We start from the raw sequence: 24,484 nt of genomic DNA, 5'->3' as shown, positions 1-24,484 counted from the left end.
CCTCGACCAAAATGAGTATTGGGACAGCACTTACACTCTCGGGAGCGCGCAAACCAAGGGCTAGGGGTAAGGGGTAGGGGTAAGATAGAGAAATGAGACGCAGCCTTAAGGTTAAGGTTAGCTGCCTGGAAGGAAACGTTGGGGGCTTAAAACACCATTGAGCATTATGTATGTGTAGAAAACAATGTCCTTCTATTAGATATAGTTATGGATTATAAAACCATAGCAGCAGATTGAAAAAAATGTCACTGGTAAGGCTGCGAAAAATCAATTTAACAAGATTATTTTTGAGGTCTTTAAAATACCAGAAAATAGTGTATAAATCTTAAACAGAGAAATGTTCACAGTTGAGAAGCACCAGTTAATGGTTTACATTTTTGTTGGATAAATGATTATTATCATTATTAAAACAGTTTTCTTCTTTCTGTATAGATACTATCAACTAATTGTTTCAGCACTAATTCCACTCTGATCAACAGTATAATCACAGTGTTAGTGCAGCTATAGTTGCATAGTTGGTCAAAAGGCTTACAGAGAGGGAACACACTTCAAATCAAAGCAGATGGTAAAATCACATATTTTTACACTAAACCTTTGCCCTTTTCAAACTCCCATCCTGCTCTTTGAAAAGTGCCTTTGTTGTGTTTTCCTCAATAACATCTTTGGTGAGAGAATACAATGGATGGCTGTAACCAGATGGTTCTATCTTTTAAGGGCCATGACTAGTTTGTCTGTCTGCTGTATTAGCCATTTGGGCAGTTAGGCAACACTCATTCAAGGTTTGTTGCACTTCAAAGAATTTGGGTAGCCACATAATGCTGTTGAGTTAATTTAGGAAGAAAAGTCCTCACACAGTGATGGTTGTCATGGTAGTATTGAGTTAAGTTTCACAACCACATTCTCTGTATTCTTCAGATTAGTAAGGCCGTGTTTTTGGAGCAGGGGAACCTGACCTCCTTTCTTTTCTTTTCTTTTGGCCCTCCTCTAAGCAGGTGAAACCGCAGATGAGAGACGTCTCTTTATTCAGAGCTCGAGTGGATACGCTGTTTCATTCCTTATGTATTCCTGTAATCATTTAACACAACCACAAAGATCATGCTCTAGAAAGATTTAATACGTTTGGGTATAATGGAGTATAGATTATTTTTTGAGCATTGTTAGGCCTTTATTTGACAGGACAGCTGAAGTCATGAAAGGGGAGAGAGAGGGATAATAACATGCAGCAAAAGGTCGGAGTCGAACTATGGCCCGCTGCGTCGAGGAGTAAACCTCTATATATGGGCGCCCGATCTGAGCTTCCCCCGGGCGCCCTGGAGTAGGATTTTGACCCCCATTTTCAGTATTTTTCTTGGAATAGATTTTTAATTGGAGCAAAGAAAATGGAGCCTTTTAGTTTTCAGTCCCTCCCTTTGCCAGCACAAGACGGAGAAAGACGTGTGATCCCCACTTTGCTGTGCGTCCTCACAGCAAAGTCACTGGCATGGCTCGTAAATGTTGTAATGGACAATAAATAATGTTCTGGTTTGATAGCCAGTTGTTGCATTTTGTGTTAAGTGTAGTAAGGTAAAGTGTGCGTTAAGTATAGGGCATGGGCTCAAAAATGCAATGAAACCAGTGTTTGCCTTTCATGCTAAAGCTATAAGGGTCAGCAATCATGAGGTTGCTGGTTTGAATCCCAGACAAGGTTAAAAAATCAGGACTGGCAAAATAAGTCTCTATTCATCACCTGAGCAGTCTTCCCTATGTAAATAAAGATTCAAATCTTGACGGTGCTCTTTCAAGTTTTCACAGACCAAAGCAAGGTTTGTAGTTGATTGACTTATCACTATGGTAACCTTTCCCTGGTCTTGTTTGGACTGTGGCTTGCTAAATGCGTAGACATACACAGACACACACTTGACAAAAATGTTAGGAAACCAAAAGTTCTTGTCCACGAGCCACAGCGGTTTTTAAATCTAGAAATAAAAGGTTGCGCTTTCAAGAGAAATACATGTGATGTATAAAAAAAGTTATGATTGTGTATATACTGTATGTATAGTAATTGTCATAATTTTAACTTTTCATATGCATACAGACTGTATTACGACCAATGGCCCATTTAAATAACTGGGCTCTCAGTGGCACAGATATTTTTTCCATCAATTACATTGTAATTAGAACAATGTGGTGCTGTTCTATAAAAACATATGTCTAATTGAGAACAGTCTGTCCAGCTTTATGCTATTCTGTGAAGGCTCAAAGAACTAGCCTGGCTCCGCCCTCCTACGTACTTCCGCTCAATTTGCATTTCCCTTCAGTTCTCCGTCTGGGTCTACGGTATATTCTCCGTATTGTTTTCTCCGGCCAAATGTTTGGCAGTCCAATCAGCGAACCGAGGGAGTGGCTGAGAACGATGACGTTGAGGACGTGCGCTAGAAAGATGCGAGCGAAGCCATTCGGTCCGTTTTGGCAACGCTGCCGAATATCCAGAAGTTAAAGCCCGAGCTAGAACAATATTTGCTGGGTTGTGTTAGTGGCCATGATGTTATGGCCCTCCTCCCCACGTGGGTCGGGAAAAGTTAGATTTTCCAGCTCGCTCCGTTAGTGGCTAAGGAGTTGGCTAAGGCTAACGCTGGCGATGCTAATGCTAAATATAAGCCAATAGTTTTCGGTCTCCCCTCTTGTTGCACATGCGCATGACATACGTCACGACCAAACGTTAGCGATTGGCTATGGCAGATCCAGAGTGGCTTTGGGCAGATCCAATAGTTTTAAACTTCAACAGAGTACCCGCCTTCAAGGAAGTTAACACTTGTCAATGGAGAGAGGCCAGACTCTCTGTACCAATGAAATGTACCAGAGTCTGGTAGAACCAGGCTATCAAAGAACACCATAGCAAGCAAAAGTGATTCTCCTACCTCCCTAATATGTGTCTGATTATTTCTGCATCATGACCCATATTGTCACCAGTTCAGGTTTAAGCCACACCTTCAATGAAAAGGTATATATTCAACAGGGGCTTAGCTTAGGGCTTAAGTTAACAAAACTTAGAAAAGTAAGCTTGTGACAGGCAGGTTGCTTGTGTTGTGTGTTGTTCTTTAGCAAGGCACGTAAGCTCAAATGTCTGTAATGTGGCTGCGCAGTAGCAACAGATAAGACTGTGGTTATACGTGGCAGCTCCCTGGTTTGTTTATGAGTGTGTGAAGCAGGGCGTTGCTGGAGGTTTTAGTGCTCTCTGCAGTCATAAGGTAAAACTAAATGAATTCAGTATCGGGAATATCGGTAATGGAATGTGCTATTATCTCCACCTCCATTGGATTTTTTGTTTTTACAACTCTACTCCTTTAAACTGACTCACGTGGGACAATAAGTGCAATATCAGGGACATTATCATTAACATTCTTTATTAACCGTGTACTCTTATACTACTTATACTTTACATTTAATACATACATATGTATATGCAACCCACCTAGACTGATCCTACCGTTGACTTGTTTATATCTATGTGATCCATACTGTTAACCTGATTTTGACATTGTATATATTGTATACATTTTTGGATTTACACCTTATTTGCACCTTATTGTTATCTTAGACTTTTTATATTTGCACTCTTCCCACTTTGTATTACATCTGCTGCACATGGATTTCCCTTGGGATAAATTAAGTTTTTTATCTATATGTTTCCTTTTATTTTTGGCTCATTTGTTGTTTTTTTGTTTGTTTTTAATAACTGCCCTAAGTGATTGCACAAAGCAGTGACATAAAATACCAAGTATGAATGTTTTAGTTTCAGTACTTGCTTGTATGTTAGAACCCCACAGCCAATCATCACTTTAACTCATTAAAGTCCACCAATCATACGGCAACTAATCGTTACAACACATCCTGCTCTGCATCACACAATTTCCACAATACATTGAACATCAGCGACTGATGATTACGTATCACTTTAAGAGCTTAAGAGTGCATGCACTATTCATGTAGATGTAATTGCCAGTAAACGATGCATATGACATCCTGGTTTCTCTCTGTATTCTCTCAGGTGGATTTGCCTTTGTGTATGAAGCCCAGGACATGAGCAGTGGTAAAGACTATGCCCTCAAGGTAAGATAAAGGTGTACCCACTGAGGAAATTCTACCTGTTGCTGCATGTTACATGTTGAGCCACTCTCACGTTTTTGGCTGTAGCACTCTATATTGTACTTTCATTCATCCACTCATTTGTCAGCAGGCATGGTGATGTCTATAAATGATACACTGAATCGGAAACATTAGCTCTGTCCACATTGATTCTGCATTCTACAGTACATAGTTGTAATATGTATTGAATACTACATGTTATTGGTAAATGCCAATCAGTACATAGAATGCAGTATGCACTGCGTTACTACATATGAATGGACTTTAACATCCAAGTGGACATGACCCTTTACAGTAAAACACTTACACATACGTTTAGACACTATGCTCTCCTAACCCCTTATGATGGAACTGTTGAAAAAAATGTGAATGTGGGCATCTACTTCTCGTGCTATGTTGTCGATCATATTGCTCAGGAAACATTCCTTGAGAATTAGGGCTGCACGATATGAGGAAAATTTCCAATTGCGATTATTTTGACTGATATTGCGATTGCAGTATGATTCACGATATTGAAGGGAATGATCATGTTTGTATCATTATTCTCATTTTCATTGACTAATATTAAATCTTGAAAAATGAAAATGATTGGTGTGATTTTTGCGAGGATCTGTACCAAAGAAATATTTTTTCTTTAGTCTGTAGGATAGGATTTGTAGGCTGGGACATCTCTGCAGCACCACAATACTGCATTCAGAATGGTTTGACACATATTTTGCCATTAACAAATATTGCGCCCCCCCTGCGATTTGGATATTGCACTAGTCCATATTGCGATTTCGATAAAATTGCGAATAATTGTGCAGCCCTACTGAGAATGTTGTTTCTTAGAGAATGACAAGGCTCAAAGAATTATGGCAGGTGGCCGGTTAGCTCAGTTGGTAGCGCGGGCGCACATGTGCAGAGGTTTATCCCTCGACGCAGAAGGTCCAGGGTTCAAATCCGACCTTTGATGTCTTCCCCCCCCCCCTCTCTCTCCCCTTTCATATCTCAGCTTTCCTATCCAATAAAGGCAGAAATGCCCCCCAAAAAAAGAATTATGGCAGAGATTTGATTATGTGGGGACCATCTGCTAAATACTTTATAATTCTGTCCATGTTGTATATGTACTCATGCATTCCTCAACTAAATTAAACACTGCAGATACTGATTTGTTTTTAGTATTTAGTATGAAGACTTTGGGGAAAAAATAGATTCAGTTGGGCACTTCTTCGTAATACTGCTGAACTGTGTAGGTTATGATGCTTTGTTTTGTTTATAAGTTCAGCAATTAACTGTCAGCACTTAATGCAGGACAAATAAATACTGGATGCACATGGGAGGACAAGATAAAGCGCGTTTGTTCAGTGCTCTTAGGTAATGTTTCGTAAAAAGGTGACCTCTCACGTGATCACAGAGCAGCAACGAACCAATGGTCTGTGTGTGTGCTTTTGTTTCAGAGGCTGCTGTCGCATGAAGAAGAAAAGAACAAGGAAATCATACAGGAAGTCTGCTTCATGGTATCCTTAATTATTTCCAGGGCATGATGGAAAGACCCTATGATCAGTTAGTTTAGATATTTTCTATTTTAGCACATAGCAGAGGGTAACATGTGACAAAGGCAAGTTAAACTGTATCCCATGGCTTCACAAGATTGTGAAATGCATCTCCAGCGTAGTGTACGGTCATTACTAGATCACTTGTAGTTTACTGGCAACAACGCACATTTCAGAAGGCGCAATACAGAAACTGATATATATTTACAGTGTTTTATTTACGTAGACTTTGAATTTGTGAATCTTTCCTAAAGCACGGTACTGTGTTTCTGGTTTGAAAAAAGTAATGGGCGGGACAGGAGATCTGTTTTGATTGACAGATCTGTTATTTACTTGTTGCCAGGAGGAATAACCTCATTTAAAAATACCTTTTGTGCATCTAAATGTGAAATCACTGAAGCATCCACCTTTTTTTAATGTCTTAGGAGATGTTTATTTTATGGAGTTACAGTTTTTATCGAGGAGATAACTCAGTCCGCGAAGGGAACTAACAAATTTTCTGGCCAGCAGCTAAAAAAAAATGCTGGGACATAGCTTCTACTGTTGCGCAAATGTCGTTTCATGCCGTGTAGCACATTGTGGCGGCACAGGCTCTTGGTAAATGAAGCCCTGTGTTCCTGGTACCATTGCGACATTGTGTTTTTAGAACTTGATTATTTGCATGACGTTTAATGCCTCAAATGCTGACGAGGCAGAAAAACAAAGTCTGAAGTCACCCGTGAATTCTTCCTATCACCCACAATCTCTTGCTGCTTTCAATGTTTGACCAGCGAGCTACAGTACAGTTTGGGAATATAATTGCTCCTTTGAGACTTGGCTATGCATCAAAGTGGAAGGCAGAGTAGGTTGATTTCAAATCGTTGGAGATCTATGGCCACAATGACTGATTAAACTCACTGTTTAATTAGTCACTTTGATTTTTTTTTTTTATCATACAAAACGCCCTCCAAAGTGGTTGGTAGATTCGACAAACCACAGGTAAATCCTACCAACTCTGTCACCAGAGTATGCAGCAGTAATGTTTATACTGTATGTTCCTTGACCTGCTCGCTCTATAGAAAAAGCTGTCCGGTCATCCCAACATGGTTCAGTTCTGCTCTGCCGCCTCCATCAGTAAGGAGGAGTCGGACACCGGGCAGGCCGAGTTCCTGATCCTCACCGAGTTGTGTAAAGGTAACTACACGCATTCCTGCACACTTTTTCTACTTATTCTTCTACCTCTTATCTTTGTTTACTTCACTACTCAATCAGTACTAATGATGACTAATGAACAAATCAAATTGCAGTAAGTCTGAGTAGTCAGAACCATTCACCTAGTATCTCTAACTGAAAGGCACTCGTGATGAAATGGTTTCCCGTCTGCAGCCTTTCTGCTTCCTGCTCTGCTTCCTTTCTGTCTGACTGTTCGTTTACAACAGACTTTTGTTTTCATTCAGTAGTGTTGTTTTTTCAGCTTTGTGAGCGACCTTACTTAGCCATGAAAAATAAGCATTAACACTATTCAGTAATTTATTCAATGTGTGTGAAGCACCTTTTCATAATTTGATTAACTATTTTATTGCATGATACAAGACATTTATCTGCAGTGTCTCGTGTTTTCCCAAATGAATCGTACAACTTGGAATCAACAGACAAAAAAAGGCATCTGTGTAGTGACAGGTGTTACTCTTCACTTTGACTTTCATTCATCCATCCATCTGTTTTTATTTTTATTTATTTATCTCTTCTCCCTCAGGTCAGCTGGTGGACTTTATAAAGCGAGTAGAGCAGAGGGCTCTCCTGTCCTGTGACACTGTGCTGAAAATCTTCTACCAGACGTGCCGCGGCGTGCAGCACATGCACAAACAGAAGCCTCCAATCACACACAGAGACCTCAAGGTATGTTGTTCCTCGGTCGTTGGATGAGAGTGAATGATGTATCAAAGAGCTGGTGGATCGATCAATCCATTTTTATTTGTCACATAAAATCGTACGAGGTACAACTCCAGTGAAATATAAGCCCAGATTGATAAAGTATCCGTGATCTGCAGCTCCCTGGAATTAATGAATTAAATGCAACACCTCAGTTTAACTACATTTTAGTTTCATGTGAATAAGATACGGCAATTTAAAAGTACAACAATTGATCTAACTATAAACTACTAATTGGTAATTAAATGTGTATTGAGTGACATACTAACCCACTGTTCTTACTTTATATGTTGCAGATTGAGAACCTCTTGATTAGTAACCAGGGCACCATCAAGCTGTGTGACTTTGGCAGCGCCACCACAGTGTCCCATTACCCCGACTACAGCTGGTCAGCACAGAAGAGGTCCATGGTGGAGGATGAGGTACACACACACACACACACACACACCAGTTAATGGTTTACCTCAACATGGCCCTCCTTATACAATACATTGAGGCTTAACATTGGTCTTGTTTCAGATGATATTGAAAACGCCTATATAATAAAGTTTTTATTAAATGTATAATATTTTCTAATTTCTCTATGAAAGTCAATTTTTCAATTGAAAGGGGGGGAAAACACATGAAGAAATTACAGTGGATCAGTGACCATACTGGTGTCATGGTGTTTGACAGAAACCAGAAACGTTTGATTGAATTAACAGCTAGAGGTCCAGGAAGCACGGATAAACAAGGTTTCAATTGTTGAAAAATGAACAATTATAATAATACCATAACCACACGGACACACACACACACACACACACACACACACACACACACACACACACACACACACACACACACACACACACACACACACACAGATGGCCTCAGTATGCAGAACCCCAGAGATCCCGGTTTGCTAAATGTAATAAATTGCGAGTCTGTCTGGCACCTGTGTTCAGACTAGTAGCACAAAAGAGATGCTTGAGGAAACTCTGAGGTGGACAGCTGGTTAGTTTAGATTGGAATAATTGGTTTCAAAGCATGCGTAGCTCTCAGTGTGGGAACACATAACACATGTTTCCTTTTTCATGTAAAACAGTTTTTTCCCCAAAGATTGTCAAAGCATTTTCTTAATTTTATAAATCTTCCTCGGAGAAAAAAAGAAATGACTTCAGTTAGAGCCAAGATTTACCAACATCTGACTATAGCTGGATGCTTGGCTCTGGTTTTATCTACTACAACACCCCACATGGGTCCAACAGCTGTGTTTGTGTGTTTTTATTTATTTATTTTTTTCCTGTTTGTGTGTAGATCACAAGGAACACCACTCCAGCGTACCGAACGCCAGAGATGATCGATCTCTATTCCAACTTCCCCATCAATGATAAACAGGACATCTGGGTCAGAGCTTTTACCTTTTTATTTTCTGTCCACCGCTGTCACAGCTAATCCAAGATGATCAAAGATCAAAACATCCCGTTTAGTGATTGGTAGATGTTAGGAATACTGAGTGTAAATAAACAAAACTAAAAAGCTAAATTATTATGTGGGGTCATTGACAGACATTAGTTAGTCTTTTCTCCGTTAGTTGTTTGGACACAAACACAAGATTATCTACTGGCAGTGTTTCGTGTCAATGTCTTTTGTTGTGATTTTTTTCTCTCTTTTCTATTCATTAAGAAAGGTGGCTTAAGAGTTTATTGTTGTCTTTATTATTTCCACTCTCCCACGCAGGCCTTAGGATGCATCCTCTACCTGTTGTGTTTCAAGCAGCACCCGTTCGAGGAGGGGGCCAAACTGCAAATCGTCAACGGGAAATACTCCATCCCTCAGAACGATGTCAAGTACACTGTGTATCACAACCTCATACGTATGTACCTTTCTCTTCTGCCTGCTAGTTTCTGCCTGCCTGTCCATTTATTCATCCATCTCTCTATTCCCCTCTATTCTTCTTGCCCACTAATCACAGTGGTGCCTACAGGTCAAATTTACTATCACCTTAAACGGCCTGAAATATGTTTTGAATTGGATCTCTTGACATAACGTTCATATAGTAGTTCATGGTGGAATGAGCTCCCTATTGACATCAGGACAGCCGAAAGCCTACGCATCTTCCGACGAAGGCTAGAAACACATCTCTTCTGACTGCACCTTGGATATAAAAAAAATATATATATATATAATATATATATATATATGTGTGTTAATTTCGTCAGACGAGACAATATGTTCATCAACGACCTTTTTTTCCATGATTAAGACGAGACGATGACGAGACTGCACCAATGTCCAAAACGCTGACTAAGACTAAATTAACATGCATTATTGTTGACAAAAAAAAAAACGAGACTAAAATGTTGTGCATGAAAATAAAAACTAAGATAAAATCTCTCTTCATTTTCGTCTACAATCGTCTCTACTTTTTCATCATGAGATAGAACTAGTGCAGTTCCTGTTTGGAGCGCGTGCCTGTTCCAAACAGGCCAGTTGCTTGGTTCCCAGTATTTTTTTGCCCCACAACTTTATCTAACTAAGCTCGGCTCATTTAGAGATTCAGCGTGTCCCCTTTTTTCCGTCTAGCCGTCACACATGCAGGTAGCGATGTGGCCCGGGCAGGGGGAGGGAGGAAGCCCGGTTCAGCCCGGTTCAGCCCGGTTCAGCCTGCTGCAGCGTGTAGCGATGTGCCCCGGCCCCAGGCAAGGGAAGGAGACAGGTTTAGCCTGCTGGTGAAGCCGCTCTTAAACAGCTTGCAGAACGGCCGGAGAAATGTATGATCTATACAAAACAACGTGCTGTAGAGCCCGAGAGTCCTGGCGCTTATCTAACCTGTAAAGTTGCATTCAACAAAAATCATTCAACAAGTGTATTTTGTCAGGTAATTATGACATTTAACCAATATTTGAGATGTGTGAAACACTATTTGACTGAAATGGTTATCAGAAATAATCTCAGAAATAATTTATTTAAGAAAAGACTAAAATGTTTTGACTAAAACTAGACTAAAATGACGAAACCTTTAGTCGACTAAAACCTGACTAACAAAAAAAGATATGTGACTAAATATGACTAAAACTAACAAGGACATTTGGCACTAAGACTAAATGAAAAATAGGTGACAAAATTAACACTAATATATATATATATATGTATATATTCTTGAAGCTGCACTTTCATATGGCTCTTTGTAGTTTTGCTTATTTAAAGCTAATGCACTTAGTACTGGAGTTTGCACCTTCAACATTGAAAGCACTTAATTGGAAGTCGTTTTGGATAAAAGCGTCAGCTAAATGTGATGTAATGTAATATAGAAACCGAGGAATGCCATGACAAGTTGAATATTGACAATACCACCAGTACCTTGTTATGGCTAATTTAGTTAAACAGCTCCACCTGGTGGAAAATGTAAATCTGTCAATTTCCTGCAAACAGTCAGTGGCACAAAAATATCAATAATAATAATGAACTTAAAAAGAATATATAAAATAGTAAATTTTTATCATTTTGATTATTCACGTCGATTGCTGTGCATGTGGTAATGACAAATTGGTACTAATTAATCCTATACATCCTTGATTTCCATATTTTGCAAATGATTGGCTGTTGTCTTGTTCAAGGATTGCTTCCTCTCCATCTCCATGTTTTTGTCATCCCTCTGATCATTAACTACCTCTTTTACATTTTGAACATTTCCTTCTTTTTCCACTGCGCCCGTCCTCCTGCTCCTGCTGTCCAGGTTCCATGTTGAAGGTGAACCCAGAGGAGCGTCTGTCTATTACAGAGTTGGTCAACCAGCTCCAGGAGATAGCAGCAGCACGCAACGTCAACCCCAAGTCTCCCATTACAGAGGTAGGCTTGTGCATGATTGTGTTCAGCGCTGTTGTAAAAGAAGGAAAAAATACTATGGTACTAGATTCAAGAAGTGATTTTATTTTTATTTTTTTAAACCATCAAGTAGTCATGTTATCTTTAGCACACAACATTTACCATGCTGTGCTGTTCTGTTGCTGTTTGCTGTGCTATTTTTCAAGCCCTTATCTTCAAGGAAAAGTCATTGTTTCTTCATTGAGGTTAAAACAACCAGATAGTAGATTTTCAGAGATGATTACCACTGAAATAGCAAAACATCTTGGCTGTGGCTGATAGATTTGTCTGTTCTCCTAGACAAGGGACAGGGGGAAATGCATTTGAAGGTGTTCTCCTTATCTGTAACTGTATATTATGGCTTCTGCTTCAGCTATCCGTTTTGAGTAGGTGACAACTTTCACCAAGCGCATTTTGGAGTAAACAAGTTGAGAGACAGCGGCACATCCTCAGTGTCTGCCAGCCTGTGAAGAGGCTATTGACAGTCCGACCACACGGCTCCTTCTGCAGTGTGCGTAAACATGCGCGCACACTCAAATTGCCGCTGTGGTTACACATGCTCAGTCTCGCATGCAACCAACGTGCACCCACACACACAGTGGCAGGCTCAAAGGAGTCTGTATTCTCCTTCCCAGGCTCCTCTCTTCCCAGCTGGCATGGTCCTAATGGATCCAAAGAGACATAGAGGTGGGAAATGGGTGAAACTGAAATTAAAAAACAAGCATGAAGTGATACCAACACTTCAGGAGTATTTTGGGTGGCATAGTGAATTTAAAGGCAGAAAAAAGGCTACCACCCACGGTAGCTAATTCAGCATAATCAGATTTAAGATTTTAGCCAAGGTTTTGGAATAGAACAGCATGTTGCCTTGTATGGTGGCTGGTCTAGACTAACTGAGCAAACACAGCCTCTTATGATTCTTAACTCAAATCCTGGTACTTATCACCAAATCTGCAGCCACAGTTGTGATTTAACAGTATGAAAAGCTGATTTTGGTGTCAAAAATCTCCAGGTTTACAGTAATTCTTCTTTCTTCCAACAACCTTCTGGTGTGCAATACACACATGACTGATATATAGCTGAGCCAGTGTATGTGTCCTAAATTATATTTCTGTCATCATTAAAAGTATGAATACTAAGTATTTTCTTATTCTTCTTTGGAAATCATACACTTGTTACCACTCTAGGAAAATCCATATCCCCCGTGCTTTAGTACTGCAAACACTTTGATTCTTCGGTCTTATTCTATGCCATTGCTCAGAACAAATTGCACCGAGTTCTTCTGTATCCCAACCAATTTTTTTTACCAAACCAAATCCTGATAAGGCCGGGAAATGTGTGCAAAGCGAAGGCAGATTTGGCGATCGCTGATCTGATTAGGGTTAAGAAGGGGTTTCCCTGCTGGACATACGGAGATTATAATCCTCATTCTTCTCCTCCCCCTTCTTTCTGTGCTGCTTTGCGGTACAGACATATGGAGAGGCAGACTGTGAGATGGAGCAGAGAGGAGGTTGAGCAGAAAACTTTTGAAGGAAGGGAGCCGAGATGGAAGTGAAATACTGAAAGGGGAATACGGTAGACATCCTGGAGGGGAAGCAAGATGCAGTATCTGTCTGGCTGCCTTAACGCAGACACAGTTCTAATCTCAGAATGATTTTATCGAGCATGTCTGACAAAAACATTTTTTTTATTTTTTTTATTTGCAATGTTTTAGGATTGTGCGATGTTTTGGGATTCTGGTATTTTTACATTTAGAGACAAAGACAAGGCCTGTTGCTTCACACTCAGAATTTGATTGATGCTCTTTTTCTGTTCCCCTATTTGTCGTCCTCTGACCATATTTTTCATCAAAGTCTATTTTTCTTTTTTGCTGGGAAATAATTTGGTATTTTGGGTATTATTTCCATTTTTCAAGATGACAAAGGAAGATCTGTTTTGAACATTTTAGGCCAAATCTTACGTCCTGGCTGCAAGTTTCTTTTAAGTTTTTTGTCAATTAAGTATTCATTTTGTTGACTTACCTGTTACAATGTTGAGTGCGTACTACTGTTGGCGCCCTGTGTATGACGGCTATGAATGTCTGCAGCTGCTGGAGCAGAATGGAGGTTTTGGCAACAATGGAGCCCAGCCGCCCATGCAGATCCAAAACGTCCACAACAATGCAGGTAATGGTTTGTTTGAATGACAATTGAACATTATGCTCAATGTGTGTTTGGGACAGTGTTTGTTAGAGTTTGCAGGTTTGTGTCTTTGTTTCAAGTGTTCACACTTTAGGTGTGGCGGGTGAAATTGAGACCTCTCTGAAAACGTCATGTCAGTGTCCTGTTTCCAAAAGGGATATTTAACAATTGATTAATTTGCTGACATACAACCTATTACCCAATAAGGGAGCTGCACTCCCTTATTGGGTAATGGGTAATATGCTGCACTCTAACAAACAACAACAAAATAACTACATTGTATTACAGCCATAAAGATGTCTTTTTTTCTTTTTTTTTACATTGTGTTTCTGAGGGATGGTTGAGCAACACACTTAATTTCACTAAACTGTTCTTTTTTTAACCCCCAATTTCTAATCAGCCAGGAACACATTTTCTCTCGCACACACAGTGATATCCCACACATAGATAAACTGAGAGTTACACATGGTAATATGTAATCTGGTTAGTTCAGCTATGACCACCTTAACTAAAATGTCTACTCCTTTGAGCAAGGCGGGGGGTACAAGCAAACGACTATACACATGCAGGTTGTATACTGTCCATTAAGAAAATTTCTGCACGGCCAGTCAACTATCTGTCGAAAGGCAGAATATGTTTGTTGTTTCTCTGAAGGCAGTGGCTCCATTCCTCCTGTCCGTCTGTACTGTCTGACCTGGGCAATACATGAAGCTTGTTTTTGTATCTCAACATCTGGTATCTTCACCACAGCTGAAATCAAATGATTTTATCCAATGCATTTACCTCAAAGTAAAACAAACGATCCATTTTGACTCTATTTGCTGAACAACTTCTTAATGCCGTTCAGTGTTAGCGTGTGTGTAATACTGTTATCATGAGTGTCATGCACATTGCAGCTAAGAGGGAATGTGCCTTTTTACCCACATCTACAGTCAGAATATGTATATATCAATAATATTTATTTTTAGTCATTTAAGTAATTTATTGTGGCTTGGCAAACAGATATTTTTTTAATGTACTTAGGTCAATTTATTAGATACTAATTTGAATTAGTTTCATGCAAGGATTGCATGGATGTTTCTGTTGTCCCTGTCTCTGGCTAAAGCCAAATATCAGTCTGCAAATCTATCAAATTCAGCATTCTCTCTTTTTCCCCACGATACCTATAGGCATATACGATCCTGATCAGTCAGGCAGTGGCCTATTGGATATCTTAAGGGGAGGAACAGAGCGCTTCCTGACCAACATAAAGGACACTTCCTCAAAGGTCATCCAATCAGTAGCCAGGTAAGGTGCTCCAACATTGTTACTTTTTACATTGTTGTGATTGTTGTATTTATTTATATTTGTTTACTTTTCAGTTCATCTTTATTGCCATTACAGATCAGTTTGCACACATTGTGCTTTATTTATTTAACCTGACAGTTGTTTTCTTCACTTGGCATAACATGGACATGTGCTGCTGAACTGATCTCATGATTCACATTATGTTTATGTTTGTTTCCCTGGAGATGACTAAACTTTCAGTTAAACTTTTCCCATTTTGCACTGGCTACTATAACTTCATATATACAAACGTATTACTTATTGAACTGAGACGATTTCACCATCTTGTTTACTTTGGTAATCATTTATTGCAGTTTGACAATAGGGTAAAAAATCAGCTGACTGTAGAATTTAAATTTAGTGTACTGGTATACACTCATGATCCGGAATTTCTTATATCGGCATCCACCATATGGTATAACGTTAAAAAAAAAAAAAAATGATTATCAGTCATCATGTTTCATCATAGTTGCATCAACCTGAAGTAAACAGATGATTGAACACCTGCAAATTGACCATGTAAGCCTTCATACTCATACCTACCCTTCCCCCTGATTTACTTTTTTAAAAGGAACATTCTGCTGCTTGGCTCTCTAATAGACTTTGCAGTTGTGAACCTCCCAGAAAAAAGCAAAACCTATTTGTATTTCTCTTTTGTCGTTATTTCACCAACCACTGGTATGAGAGTAAGTCAGTGGATGGTGTGAGTTATCTAGTCTGCTACACTTGGCTTCAGCAATCAGTGACAATGTTAAAGACTGGCGGCTTCTGTGACTGAAGGGTTGAGAATAAGCAAAGTGTTCCTTTTAATAGCCATTCTTTCCATATCCGTTAAAGTTTGATGTTTCATTTGGTTATTCTATCATCGATTTGTTCCATTTGTTTGGTCGTTTTGTTTATTTTTTGTTGTTTCTTTTCTCTGTCCCAATCCCTCATGGTCCCACTATGTGTCCATCACCTAGCAACCCAAGGTAAATATGGGTCAGTGGAGTGCGTCAACTCATGCGTTGCTCTGTGTGCTCCTGTAGTTTGTGTTTGATTTTGAGGAAGAAAAACCCTACTAAGCCTATTGCTGTGCCGTGTCCGCCATCATAGCTTGCTGATCCTAACATCACACATTCAATAATTCAAATGACTGAATGCAGAGTGTGATGTGAATGCACAGATGAGTATTATTTAAAGAGTGAATGGAAGGGCCAGATGATTGGAAAATGATTTCAGCGAATAACAAAACGAGTGAAACATATTCTCTGTGAATGGGCCAGTCAATAACAAGTTACAGATTTAAGAGCTGGCGCTGTAGCATTGATGGCCTTTGTTTCAAAGGCACATTATACCACCTGCATCTGGCAATTATTTATGAAATGAAACACCAGTAAACGGTGCAAATGCAAAATCCTTCAAAGTTTGGTCAAAATTGAAGAGGTCTGTTAAAAATGTTGACGTTAATTTAGCAGGAATTTATTTGTAACAACAAAAGTATCCAACTTTTTTTTGTCAAATGTATCCCCTACCCTTGTCAGTTACACCCAAGTACCCTTTCCGTGATACCTCCATTTATTTCAACCATTCCATTACTTTTACCTAAGTATATCAAATGTTTGTCTGTTACTTTCAGCCATTTCAACATGTATCTATTACTTGAAGCAAACTGTTGTAACTGTTTATCCATTACTTTCAGTTATCTATTTCAACCATTCATTCATCACTTTTAACGTCTCTGCTCTCTGGCTCTCTTTTCATGCACTTGCAACATGGCTTTCAGGTGTTAGAGCTGAATTAATGTGGATCGTTATTTATTTATTTTTTTGTTATTGGGATCATAACTTCTATTTATTTTTGTCGAGCTACAATGCTTCCATGCACCCAAAAGCAACTTCAGATGTACTTCTGGTTGGGAATCACTTGTCTTTATGAATTACTGATTGATTGAGTGAATGGTAGTTAAATAGTTTTAATATGACTCCACCGCTTACTAAATCACCATTTCAGCTATATCTGTGTCTTAACCAGTGTCACCTGTCTGTCCTGACACCATACAGAAAAAAATGAAATGTCATCAGCATAGATGGATACATTTATTTGCTTGGCCTACAGTTTGTTCATGCATACTCTATTTTAATATTCAGTGGGAATCAGCACTGTTTTTGCCGTTGTCATTGTTCCAGTGTGCTTTATTTTGCTGTAAAATTCAATGTAGCCTACTTTTTTACATCAATTTATTGCCAATCATACCTAACACCAAGGAGCTATTGGCAGTAATGATCCTTTTGAGCGTATTCATATACAACAACAAGCATCTGCCAGATGATTGGGCTACATTAAAGACTTAAGGAAAGATAAACTATGTATTAGTCTAATTTGCATAATTGTGGGACAGCCTCCATTAAAAGGCAACAATTGGGAACATCTCCACCCTGCAACATGGTGGTTTCAAAACCAGAACCCTAAGTGTGTATATCGTATTGTAAAGCTTTCTGGTTTTTGAACCAGTCTGTATTACCAAGCTGTTTGATAATAGCTATATTTGTGCAGTCTCCCAGACATTAGTCAAACTGTTTTTATTTTTATTTTTGCTTGTAATGATTTGTAATTTCTCTTACAGCTATGCCAAAGGGGACCTAGATATTTCATACATCACCTCCAGAATAGCAGGTAGGCTACATACTTATGCAGTTTTTGAACCTTCTGTTACTGCATCATTTTGTCAATCGGTCATGACTCTGTTACATTATGAAAACCAGTATGTCTTACTTGAAAGTGATGTGACATATCTTAGATACTATATAATAAACCTTTTAAAGTAATTGTTACATGTTTCTCTGTATTTGTGTGTGTGTAGTCATGTCCTTCCCAGCAGAGGGGGTGGAGTCAGCGATAAAGAACAACATTGAGGACGTCCGTCTATTTCTAGATTCACGTCATGCTGGCCACTATGCTGTCTACAACCTCTCCAAACGATCATACAGACCCTCTCGATTCCACAACAGGGTATGAAGTGTGTTTGTGTGCGTGTGCACCTTTTTGGTGGGTTGATGCGTGTGAATGTGTGACATTACCAAACGTCCCTGTCTCAATATGGGTATGTCATTGCTGTGAGTGGATCATTTTTTACACATAACAGCCACAGTCTCAGTTTCTGTGTTTGGCACTATGATGCATACGTTTAATATTGACACAGTATATGCTATTTTGAGAGTAGGGTTATCCTTCACTTGTGTGCAGCTTTATAAGATTCCTGTTGTATTCAGGTGTGTGTCCGTTTGTGTGTGTAGGTTTCAGAGTGTAACTGGCAAGTGCGCCGCGCCCCCAACCTCCGCAGTCTGTACAGTGTGTGTAAGAACATGCATCTATGGCTCAAACAAGACCAGAGGAACATCTGTATAGTACACTGTCTGGTAAGTAATTTCTTGCCACCTACTAGATGACTCATGACTAATGGTACGTGTCCACTGTAAGCGTCATTTCCCCGCTTCCCATTCATTGTCTATGTGAGCAGCCGTGCAGTGCATTCTGGAAGCGTCGCTGGGACTCCTCATTTGCATAAAGTTGAATCCAGGCTACTTTATGCAAATGAGGAGTGTCCAGCTTGACTTGACGTCAATGATGACCTTTGACGATCTGTTATGAAGACAGAGTCAGCAACTGCATAGGCTATTTCTCGCATAAAATGTTATCAGAAACACATTTCGGTAAACTATTTCCGTAAAAATACGAGTCTCTTTTGAAAGCAGGGAGCAGACAGCCCCACGTGAAGCGTTCATCCAATCAGCTGCAGCCATCGGTCTTGTAAAAGGATGTAGTTTTCTTTGCTTGTCAGTTGCCATTGAAGAGAAACTGATAACTGCTAGTGGCAAGCCCAGTAGCGTGCAATGCTGGGAAGTGGGGCGATCCATGCCCTCAAAAAATCATCTCTGTGGGCACATACCATTAGTCCTTCATGCATGATCAGACAGGGAGAGGGGGTAAGAGGAAGTCAAGACCATGACGTAAGTAGATGATGAGGAGGACGACACCTGCAATATCTTTAATTGTTAACCTCATCTTTTGTCTCTGTAGGATGGCAGGGCAGTATCCGCGGTGGCAGTTTGCTCCTTCCTGTGTTTCTGTCGCCTTTTCACCACAGCTGAGGCGGCTGTCTACATGTTCTCAATGAAACGCTGCCCGCCTGGCATTGCACCCTCACACAAGAGGTATGAAAACACACTATGGTGTTTTGTCATAGTTGGATTTGACACTAGAATTCAAGCTTTTACCTCCTCCTACACCAACATATTTTTTCCTTTAACAAAAGCTAAGAATATAAGATCCTCATTTAGTTTTGGTTTGTTGCAGGTATATAGAGTATATGTGCGACATGATGGCAGAGGAGCCCATCGTCCCCCACAGCAAGCCCATAATAATTCGCTCCATCGTCATGACACCCATGCCGCTGTTTAACAAGCAGCGTAATGGTTGCAGACCGTTTTGCGAAGTTTATGTTGGAGACGAGAGAGTCCTCAGTACATCACAGGAGTACGACAAGATGAGGTAAGTTTATACATACAAGAATGCCTTTCAGCTTTCCCTACGTAAAAGCAGTAACATTTATTCATTCTCTCTCTCACACTCTTTTGCTCTTTCCAGGGATTTTAAGATGGAGGATGGGAGAGCGGAGATTCCCCTCAATGTGACAGTCCAAGGAGATGTACTGGTGGTGATCTACCATGCAAGATCTACACTGGGAGGACGTCTACAGGCCAAGGTACACACACCCACAAGCTTAAGTGCAACACAGATCAACAGTTAGCACAATCTGTACAGAAAAGCTCATTTTAAACTATATAATGTTGTTTCAGATGGCATCCATGAAGATGTTTCAGATCCAGTTCCACACAGGCTTTGTCCCCAGAAATGCGACCACTGTCAAGTTTGCCAAGTATGTACACAATTTTGAGAAATGCAATACTTTTGACTAAACAAGATCATTGTCACTCCCAAGTTTTCAATTTTTCCTGCACAATAACATCAACACCAACAGATTTCTTATTTTCTAATTAACTCTTGAAATGCGGTTTCTTTATAACTTCCTGTTTGCAATCTATCTGTTCTTCTCTCAGGTATGACTTGGATGCCTGTGACATCCAGGAGAAGTACCCAGACTTGTTCCAGGTCAACTTGGACATCGAGGTGGAATCCAGAGACAGACCCAGCACCAAGACCCCTCCTTGGGAGGGCTTTCAAACCAAGGGCCTCAATCCAAAAATCCTTTTCTCCTCTCGTGATGAACAGCAGGAAATCCTGAGCAAATTTGGTAGGTGGCATTGCTTTACAAAAGCCAGTCTCAGGGGCTAGGAGTTTGGTTTGGTTTGCTGTGTGTCTCATACATTTCGTACGTTTCTCAGTTCACTGATATATCAGTCGTGTTTCTTCTTTTCTGCCCTCAAGCCCATTGGAAGCATGTTGTTCTACACTTCTTTTTCAATTCAGTTCTACATGGGAACTAAATAATATACCTTAATCCCTACAGGTAAGCCTGAGCTGCCTCGTCAACCAGGTTCCTCAGCATTTTATGACTCAGAGTCTCCCCAGCCGACTCAGACCCCAGAAGCCTCTAATGCAGCTGAACTGGAATCTCCTGTCAGCACCGATAGCAACGCCAACAACTTCTTCCAGACACTGGATTGGGAAGGTAATGTTCTCGTTCTCGTGATAATAGTTTGGCTTTTGAAATTTGGCTTTTACATTTTGCCTCGTACAGCCTTACTATTCTGGTTATTGTCCTCACACACACACACACACACACACACATACACACACACACTGACTGATTACGAAATAACATCAAGTGCCTAGAATTTCCACTGACCAGCTTCTTATATTTGTAGATGTGAGTGGCGCTCAGGATGCCTCAGACAGTCAAGGAGGGGGATCCATGAATGACCAGGAGGACCTGAGTGATCAATCAGATGGAGAGTCATACTCATATTCTGCCCCGGGCGGGGAGCCGCTGTCACGTGACCCCAGCGAACCACTGTTTGATGCAGACTTCCAGGTGGGGGAAGTCTTGGGTGGCTGGTTATATCAATATATACTGTATAAACAGTATGAATTCATTTATCTTGTACCCTGAGAGAGTTATGAAGGCTATATTTTCTTCCTCCACAACTTCACTAATTTCTTTCCTATCTCCCCTCAGAGCCCCCTCCCTGCAGCCCAGGAATCTCCTATCGATGACACAGCAGACCTCTTAGGGTTGAACTCTGACCCTTCCATGTCCTCGTCCTCTGCTCCTCATCAAGGAGTCCAGGGCGGAATGAAAGCTGCATCCAGCAACAGCGACCTCCTCAACGACCTGTTTGCACCCCCTGCTGGTCAGACAGGAGGAGTGCAGGAAGACTTGTTCTTCAGTGGGGGGGCCACAACAGACTCAAAATGTAAGGGCTGAGGCTTAATACGTGCTGACTGCATTGTTGTAAAAAACTTTCCAGTTATCCTTAATGTATGGTTTCCTCTCTCGCTTCAGCCATGGACGACCTGTTTGATCCGTTTGGGATGGTGTCTGGCTCGGGTGTTGGCCCCACTGTGGGTTCGTCTCGGCAGGCCTCTGGGCCGGACCCTTTTGGAGTCTTGTTAGGCTCTGAAAGTTCAACTCATATTAACCTCACTCCTGCTTCAAACACAAGCCTCTTCAACCTTAGTAAGTACATTATCTACTGTGACATCACCCAGCGGTATGTCTCAAATGTTCCTCTGCTGCCTCATTATATCAGTCAGTATTATCTACTACTTTAAGAAGATATGATGTTTGATCATGCACACTTTACTCTGACTCAGCACCAATAAACTTCATTACAGTATCTTAAAATCTTCTCAGCTGGACAAACCATATTCTTGTTTTCTACGAACACTAATGTGGGTGTCACATTCCTCCCTTTTGGCATTTGCTGCAAGCAGTGGCGTATGGCAACATGCAAAAGAAACTTAATTGGTAATGTCTTAACAGATAAACCAGTGAATGATGCCCCTAAAATGACATCATCAGCCAGCCAACCAGACCTGCTGGGTGGGTGGGACAGTTGGGCAGCTAGCACTACCACTAACATGAGCGCCACCACCAGCAAACCCAACTATACCAACACAGGTGGGTGACGGAATAATTCGTTTGTGGCCGACTAAAAATTAACAGAGCACTATGAATTTGTCTTGTAGACAATCTTGAAAGTTATAAAAAAAATTTAAAAAAAATCTAACTCACATATTGATACTGTGTCTGTAGCTTCTGGTGGTGCATCTATGTCGAAGGCCAAGTCTCAGACCTTTGATCCTTTTGCCGACCTAGGAAACCTGGGCTCCAATTTACCAGGTAAGAGGCCTGGTCAGATATCCTATTCTGTAATGGTGATACTGCGCTGACTGTGATCAGTGGTCCAAAAAAGGAAAATGTTTATGATTTATAAATGTATAAATTCATTTCAAGTAACTAACTTCCGTTCCTCCATGTTTTTTGCAGTTTCCTCCAGCAGTAATCTTTCCGGGCCTGCTTTGAGTGCAAAGGCTCCTTCCTCCTCCACTTCCTCATCTGCTAAGCCTCAAGCCCAGCCCTGGCAGTCTGGAAGACCCACCTCAGCCCAGAATAAACCTTGGATGTCTGGATCAGGACCTGGTTCCAAAGCATCCTCAGCCTCTCAGCCTGCAGGCACACAGTCCACCAAACCCAACTACAACCTCAACTTCTCTAGTGTCATTGGTGGGAGAGAGGACAGAGGCGTTCGTGGACCTGGATTTGGTAAGACACATCGAGTAGAGGTCAAAGGATTTGTTTTAGGAGATGGAGATCATTTTCATGTTCCATGTTATCTTCCATAATTCACTCAAATAGGTTTTTTTCTCAGCTTATAGAAACAAATAGATGTACAGGTAATAAGCTACTGAAAATGGTTTACCAGAAAGTTACCAGAAATTTGTAATATATGCACAGTATTTTGTTAGTTCTCTGTTCTGTATTGGTGCAAATTCTTCTTGGGAATTGAGCCAATGTTTTCCATAAAGCCCTCATTTGTATGACAAAGTCTGATTGCAGTTTCAATGTCAGACCTTCGTTTCTCTGTGCTGTGTTGTAACGCAGGCCCGAAGCCGAAGGTAAAGGAGGATGATTTTGAGGACCTGCTGTCAACTCAGGGTTTTGCCTCTAGGCCTGATAGAAAGGGACCAAGGACCATCGCTGAAATGAGGAGACAGGAGCTCACAAAAGAAATTGATCCACTTAAATTACAGGTAACAAACTAAATACCGTACATATGCGAAGGACGTTACACAATGAAAAGCACCTATTATTGAAAACAAATTCTTCAATGCATGATGTGCGAATATGATGCACTTGTTTGTGACCGGAGGGTCCCCAGTTCGATCTTTGGATTAGCAGGATAAATCTGGTTGGGAGAAGTGAAAGAGCAGTGCTTGCCTGTCTGGCATTACCCCCACTGAGGGCTGGTGGGCACCTTTGGCAGGGGATGCCAAAGAGCTTTTCCTCACAAAATAGCCTCCAAGTGCTGATCAGTGTTTGTGCCTTTTTTCATGCTAACAGTGTGTTTTATTGTCATGCTGCAGATCTTGGACTGGATCGAGGGGAAGGAGCGAAACATCCGAGCGCTGCTGTCGACTCTAAACACTGTGCTGTGGGAGGGTGAAACCCGCTGGAGGCCTGTGGGCATGGCTGACTTGGTGACGCCTGACCAGGTGAAGAAGTACTACAGGAAGGCTGTCCTGATTGTCCATCCAGATAAGGTACAGTATAACATGCTGCATCTACCAACACAATGACGAGGCTTTTCAGCATGATTTACAGTAAATATGTCAACTCTCATCTTAGCTGTTCTTTATTAATTTGCAAATGTATTCTCTCTCTCTCTCTCTCTCTCTCTCTCTCTCTCTCTCTCTCTCTCTCGCTCTCTCTCTCGCTCTCTCTCTCCCTCCCCGCAGACAACAGGCCAGCCTTATGAACATTACGCTAAGATGATCTTCATTGAATTGAACGACGCCTGGTCAGAGTTCGAGAACCAGGGATCCAAAGCACTCTTCTAAAACCCTGGATCCCAGCTAGACCAGGCCAGACCAGACCAGACTAGACTGGATTTGGCCTAACAAAGTTTAGACTGGGCCAGATTGGATAGGACTGAGCCCACATTGGGCCTTAGGGGGCGCAGAGCCTCTGAGAGGTGTCTCTCTACCATTCCCTTCACTCCCGTCTACCTTCTTTACTTTCTTCTGTTTCTACAGTCAAGGAAAAAGACCTTTCGCCTCGTGTCGGCCTGTAGGGAAAATATCCTCACTGGTTCAACAGCCAGTAAAAGAAACATTGTGATGGTTCTTAAACTCACTGCCTACCTGCACGACTGCCTGAGTGGTGCTGCAAACATCTGGAGGGAAGAATGGGTGACAATCGCACGAAGAAGACAATATGGAAAAGAACATCCGATAATACAAAGACTTTTAAAACGACCAAGCTGATTATCATGAAAGTGGTATTCAGATAAAAGATTTAATCACCCCACACTAATAAAATGCTGGTATATGTTA

The 24,484-nt window shown here is 40.8% G+C and overlaps 1 protein-coding gene across 1 annotated transcript in view; it reads left to right on the top strand.

The window, feature by feature from the left end:
- gak (cyclin G associated kinase) overlaps positions 1 to 24,484 on the top strand; it is a 28,084-nt gene extending 3,600 nt beyond the window's left edge. Inside the window, exons 2-29 of the mRNA XM_078251230.1 lie at positions 4,028 to 4,089; positions 5,565 to 5,624; positions 6,719 to 6,833; positions 7,396 to 7,538; positions 7,868 to 7,993; positions 8,871 to 8,960; positions 9,294 to 9,429; positions 11,293 to 11,405; positions 13,507 to 13,585; positions 14,770 to 14,887; positions 17,532 to 17,581; positions 17,769 to 17,917; positions 18,202 to 18,324; positions 18,986 to 19,119; positions 19,262 to 19,456; positions 19,553 to 19,670; positions 19,765 to 19,844; positions 20,026 to 20,219; positions 20,436 to 20,597; positions 20,794 to 20,960; positions 21,105 to 21,342; positions 21,432 to 21,605; positions 21,912 to 22,049; positions 22,185 to 22,271; positions 22,419 to 22,694; positions 23,034 to 23,182; positions 23,516 to 23,692; positions 23,888 to 24,484. Coding sequence (XP_078107356.1) covers positions 4,028 to 4,089; positions 5,565 to 5,624; positions 6,719 to 6,833; positions 7,396 to 7,538; positions 7,868 to 7,993; positions 8,871 to 8,960; positions 9,294 to 9,429; positions 11,293 to 11,405; positions 13,507 to 13,585; positions 14,770 to 14,887; positions 17,532 to 17,581; positions 17,769 to 17,917; positions 18,202 to 18,324; positions 18,986 to 19,119; positions 19,262 to 19,456; positions 19,553 to 19,670; positions 19,765 to 19,844; positions 20,026 to 20,219; positions 20,436 to 20,597; positions 20,794 to 20,960; positions 21,105 to 21,342; positions 21,432 to 21,605; positions 21,912 to 22,049; positions 22,185 to 22,271; positions 22,419 to 22,694; positions 23,034 to 23,182; positions 23,516 to 23,692; positions 23,888 to 23,989 — 3,755 coding nt within the window. The 3' untranslated portion in view covers positions 23,990 to 24,484. The remainder of the gene's footprint in view (positions 1 to 4,027; positions 4,090 to 5,564; positions 5,625 to 6,718; positions 6,834 to 7,395; positions 7,539 to 7,867; positions 7,994 to 8,870; positions 8,961 to 9,293; positions 9,430 to 11,292; positions 11,406 to 13,506; positions 13,586 to 14,769; positions 14,888 to 17,531; positions 17,582 to 17,768; positions 17,918 to 18,201; positions 18,325 to 18,985; positions 19,120 to 19,261; positions 19,457 to 19,552; positions 19,671 to 19,764; positions 19,845 to 20,025; positions 20,220 to 20,435; positions 20,598 to 20,793; positions 20,961 to 21,104; positions 21,343 to 21,431; positions 21,606 to 21,911; positions 22,050 to 22,184; positions 22,272 to 22,418; positions 22,695 to 23,033; positions 23,183 to 23,515; positions 23,693 to 23,887) is intronic.

The sequence above is a fragment of the Sander vitreus genome, chromosome 5, assembly GCF_031162955.1.
Source record: "Sander vitreus isolate 19-12246 chromosome 5, sanVit1, whole genome shotgun sequence".
Taxonomy (NCBI): domain Eukaryota; kingdom Metazoa; phylum Chordata; class Actinopteri; order Perciformes; family Percidae; genus Sander; species Sander vitreus.
This window is presented reverse-complemented; position numbering and strand designations above follow the sequence as displayed.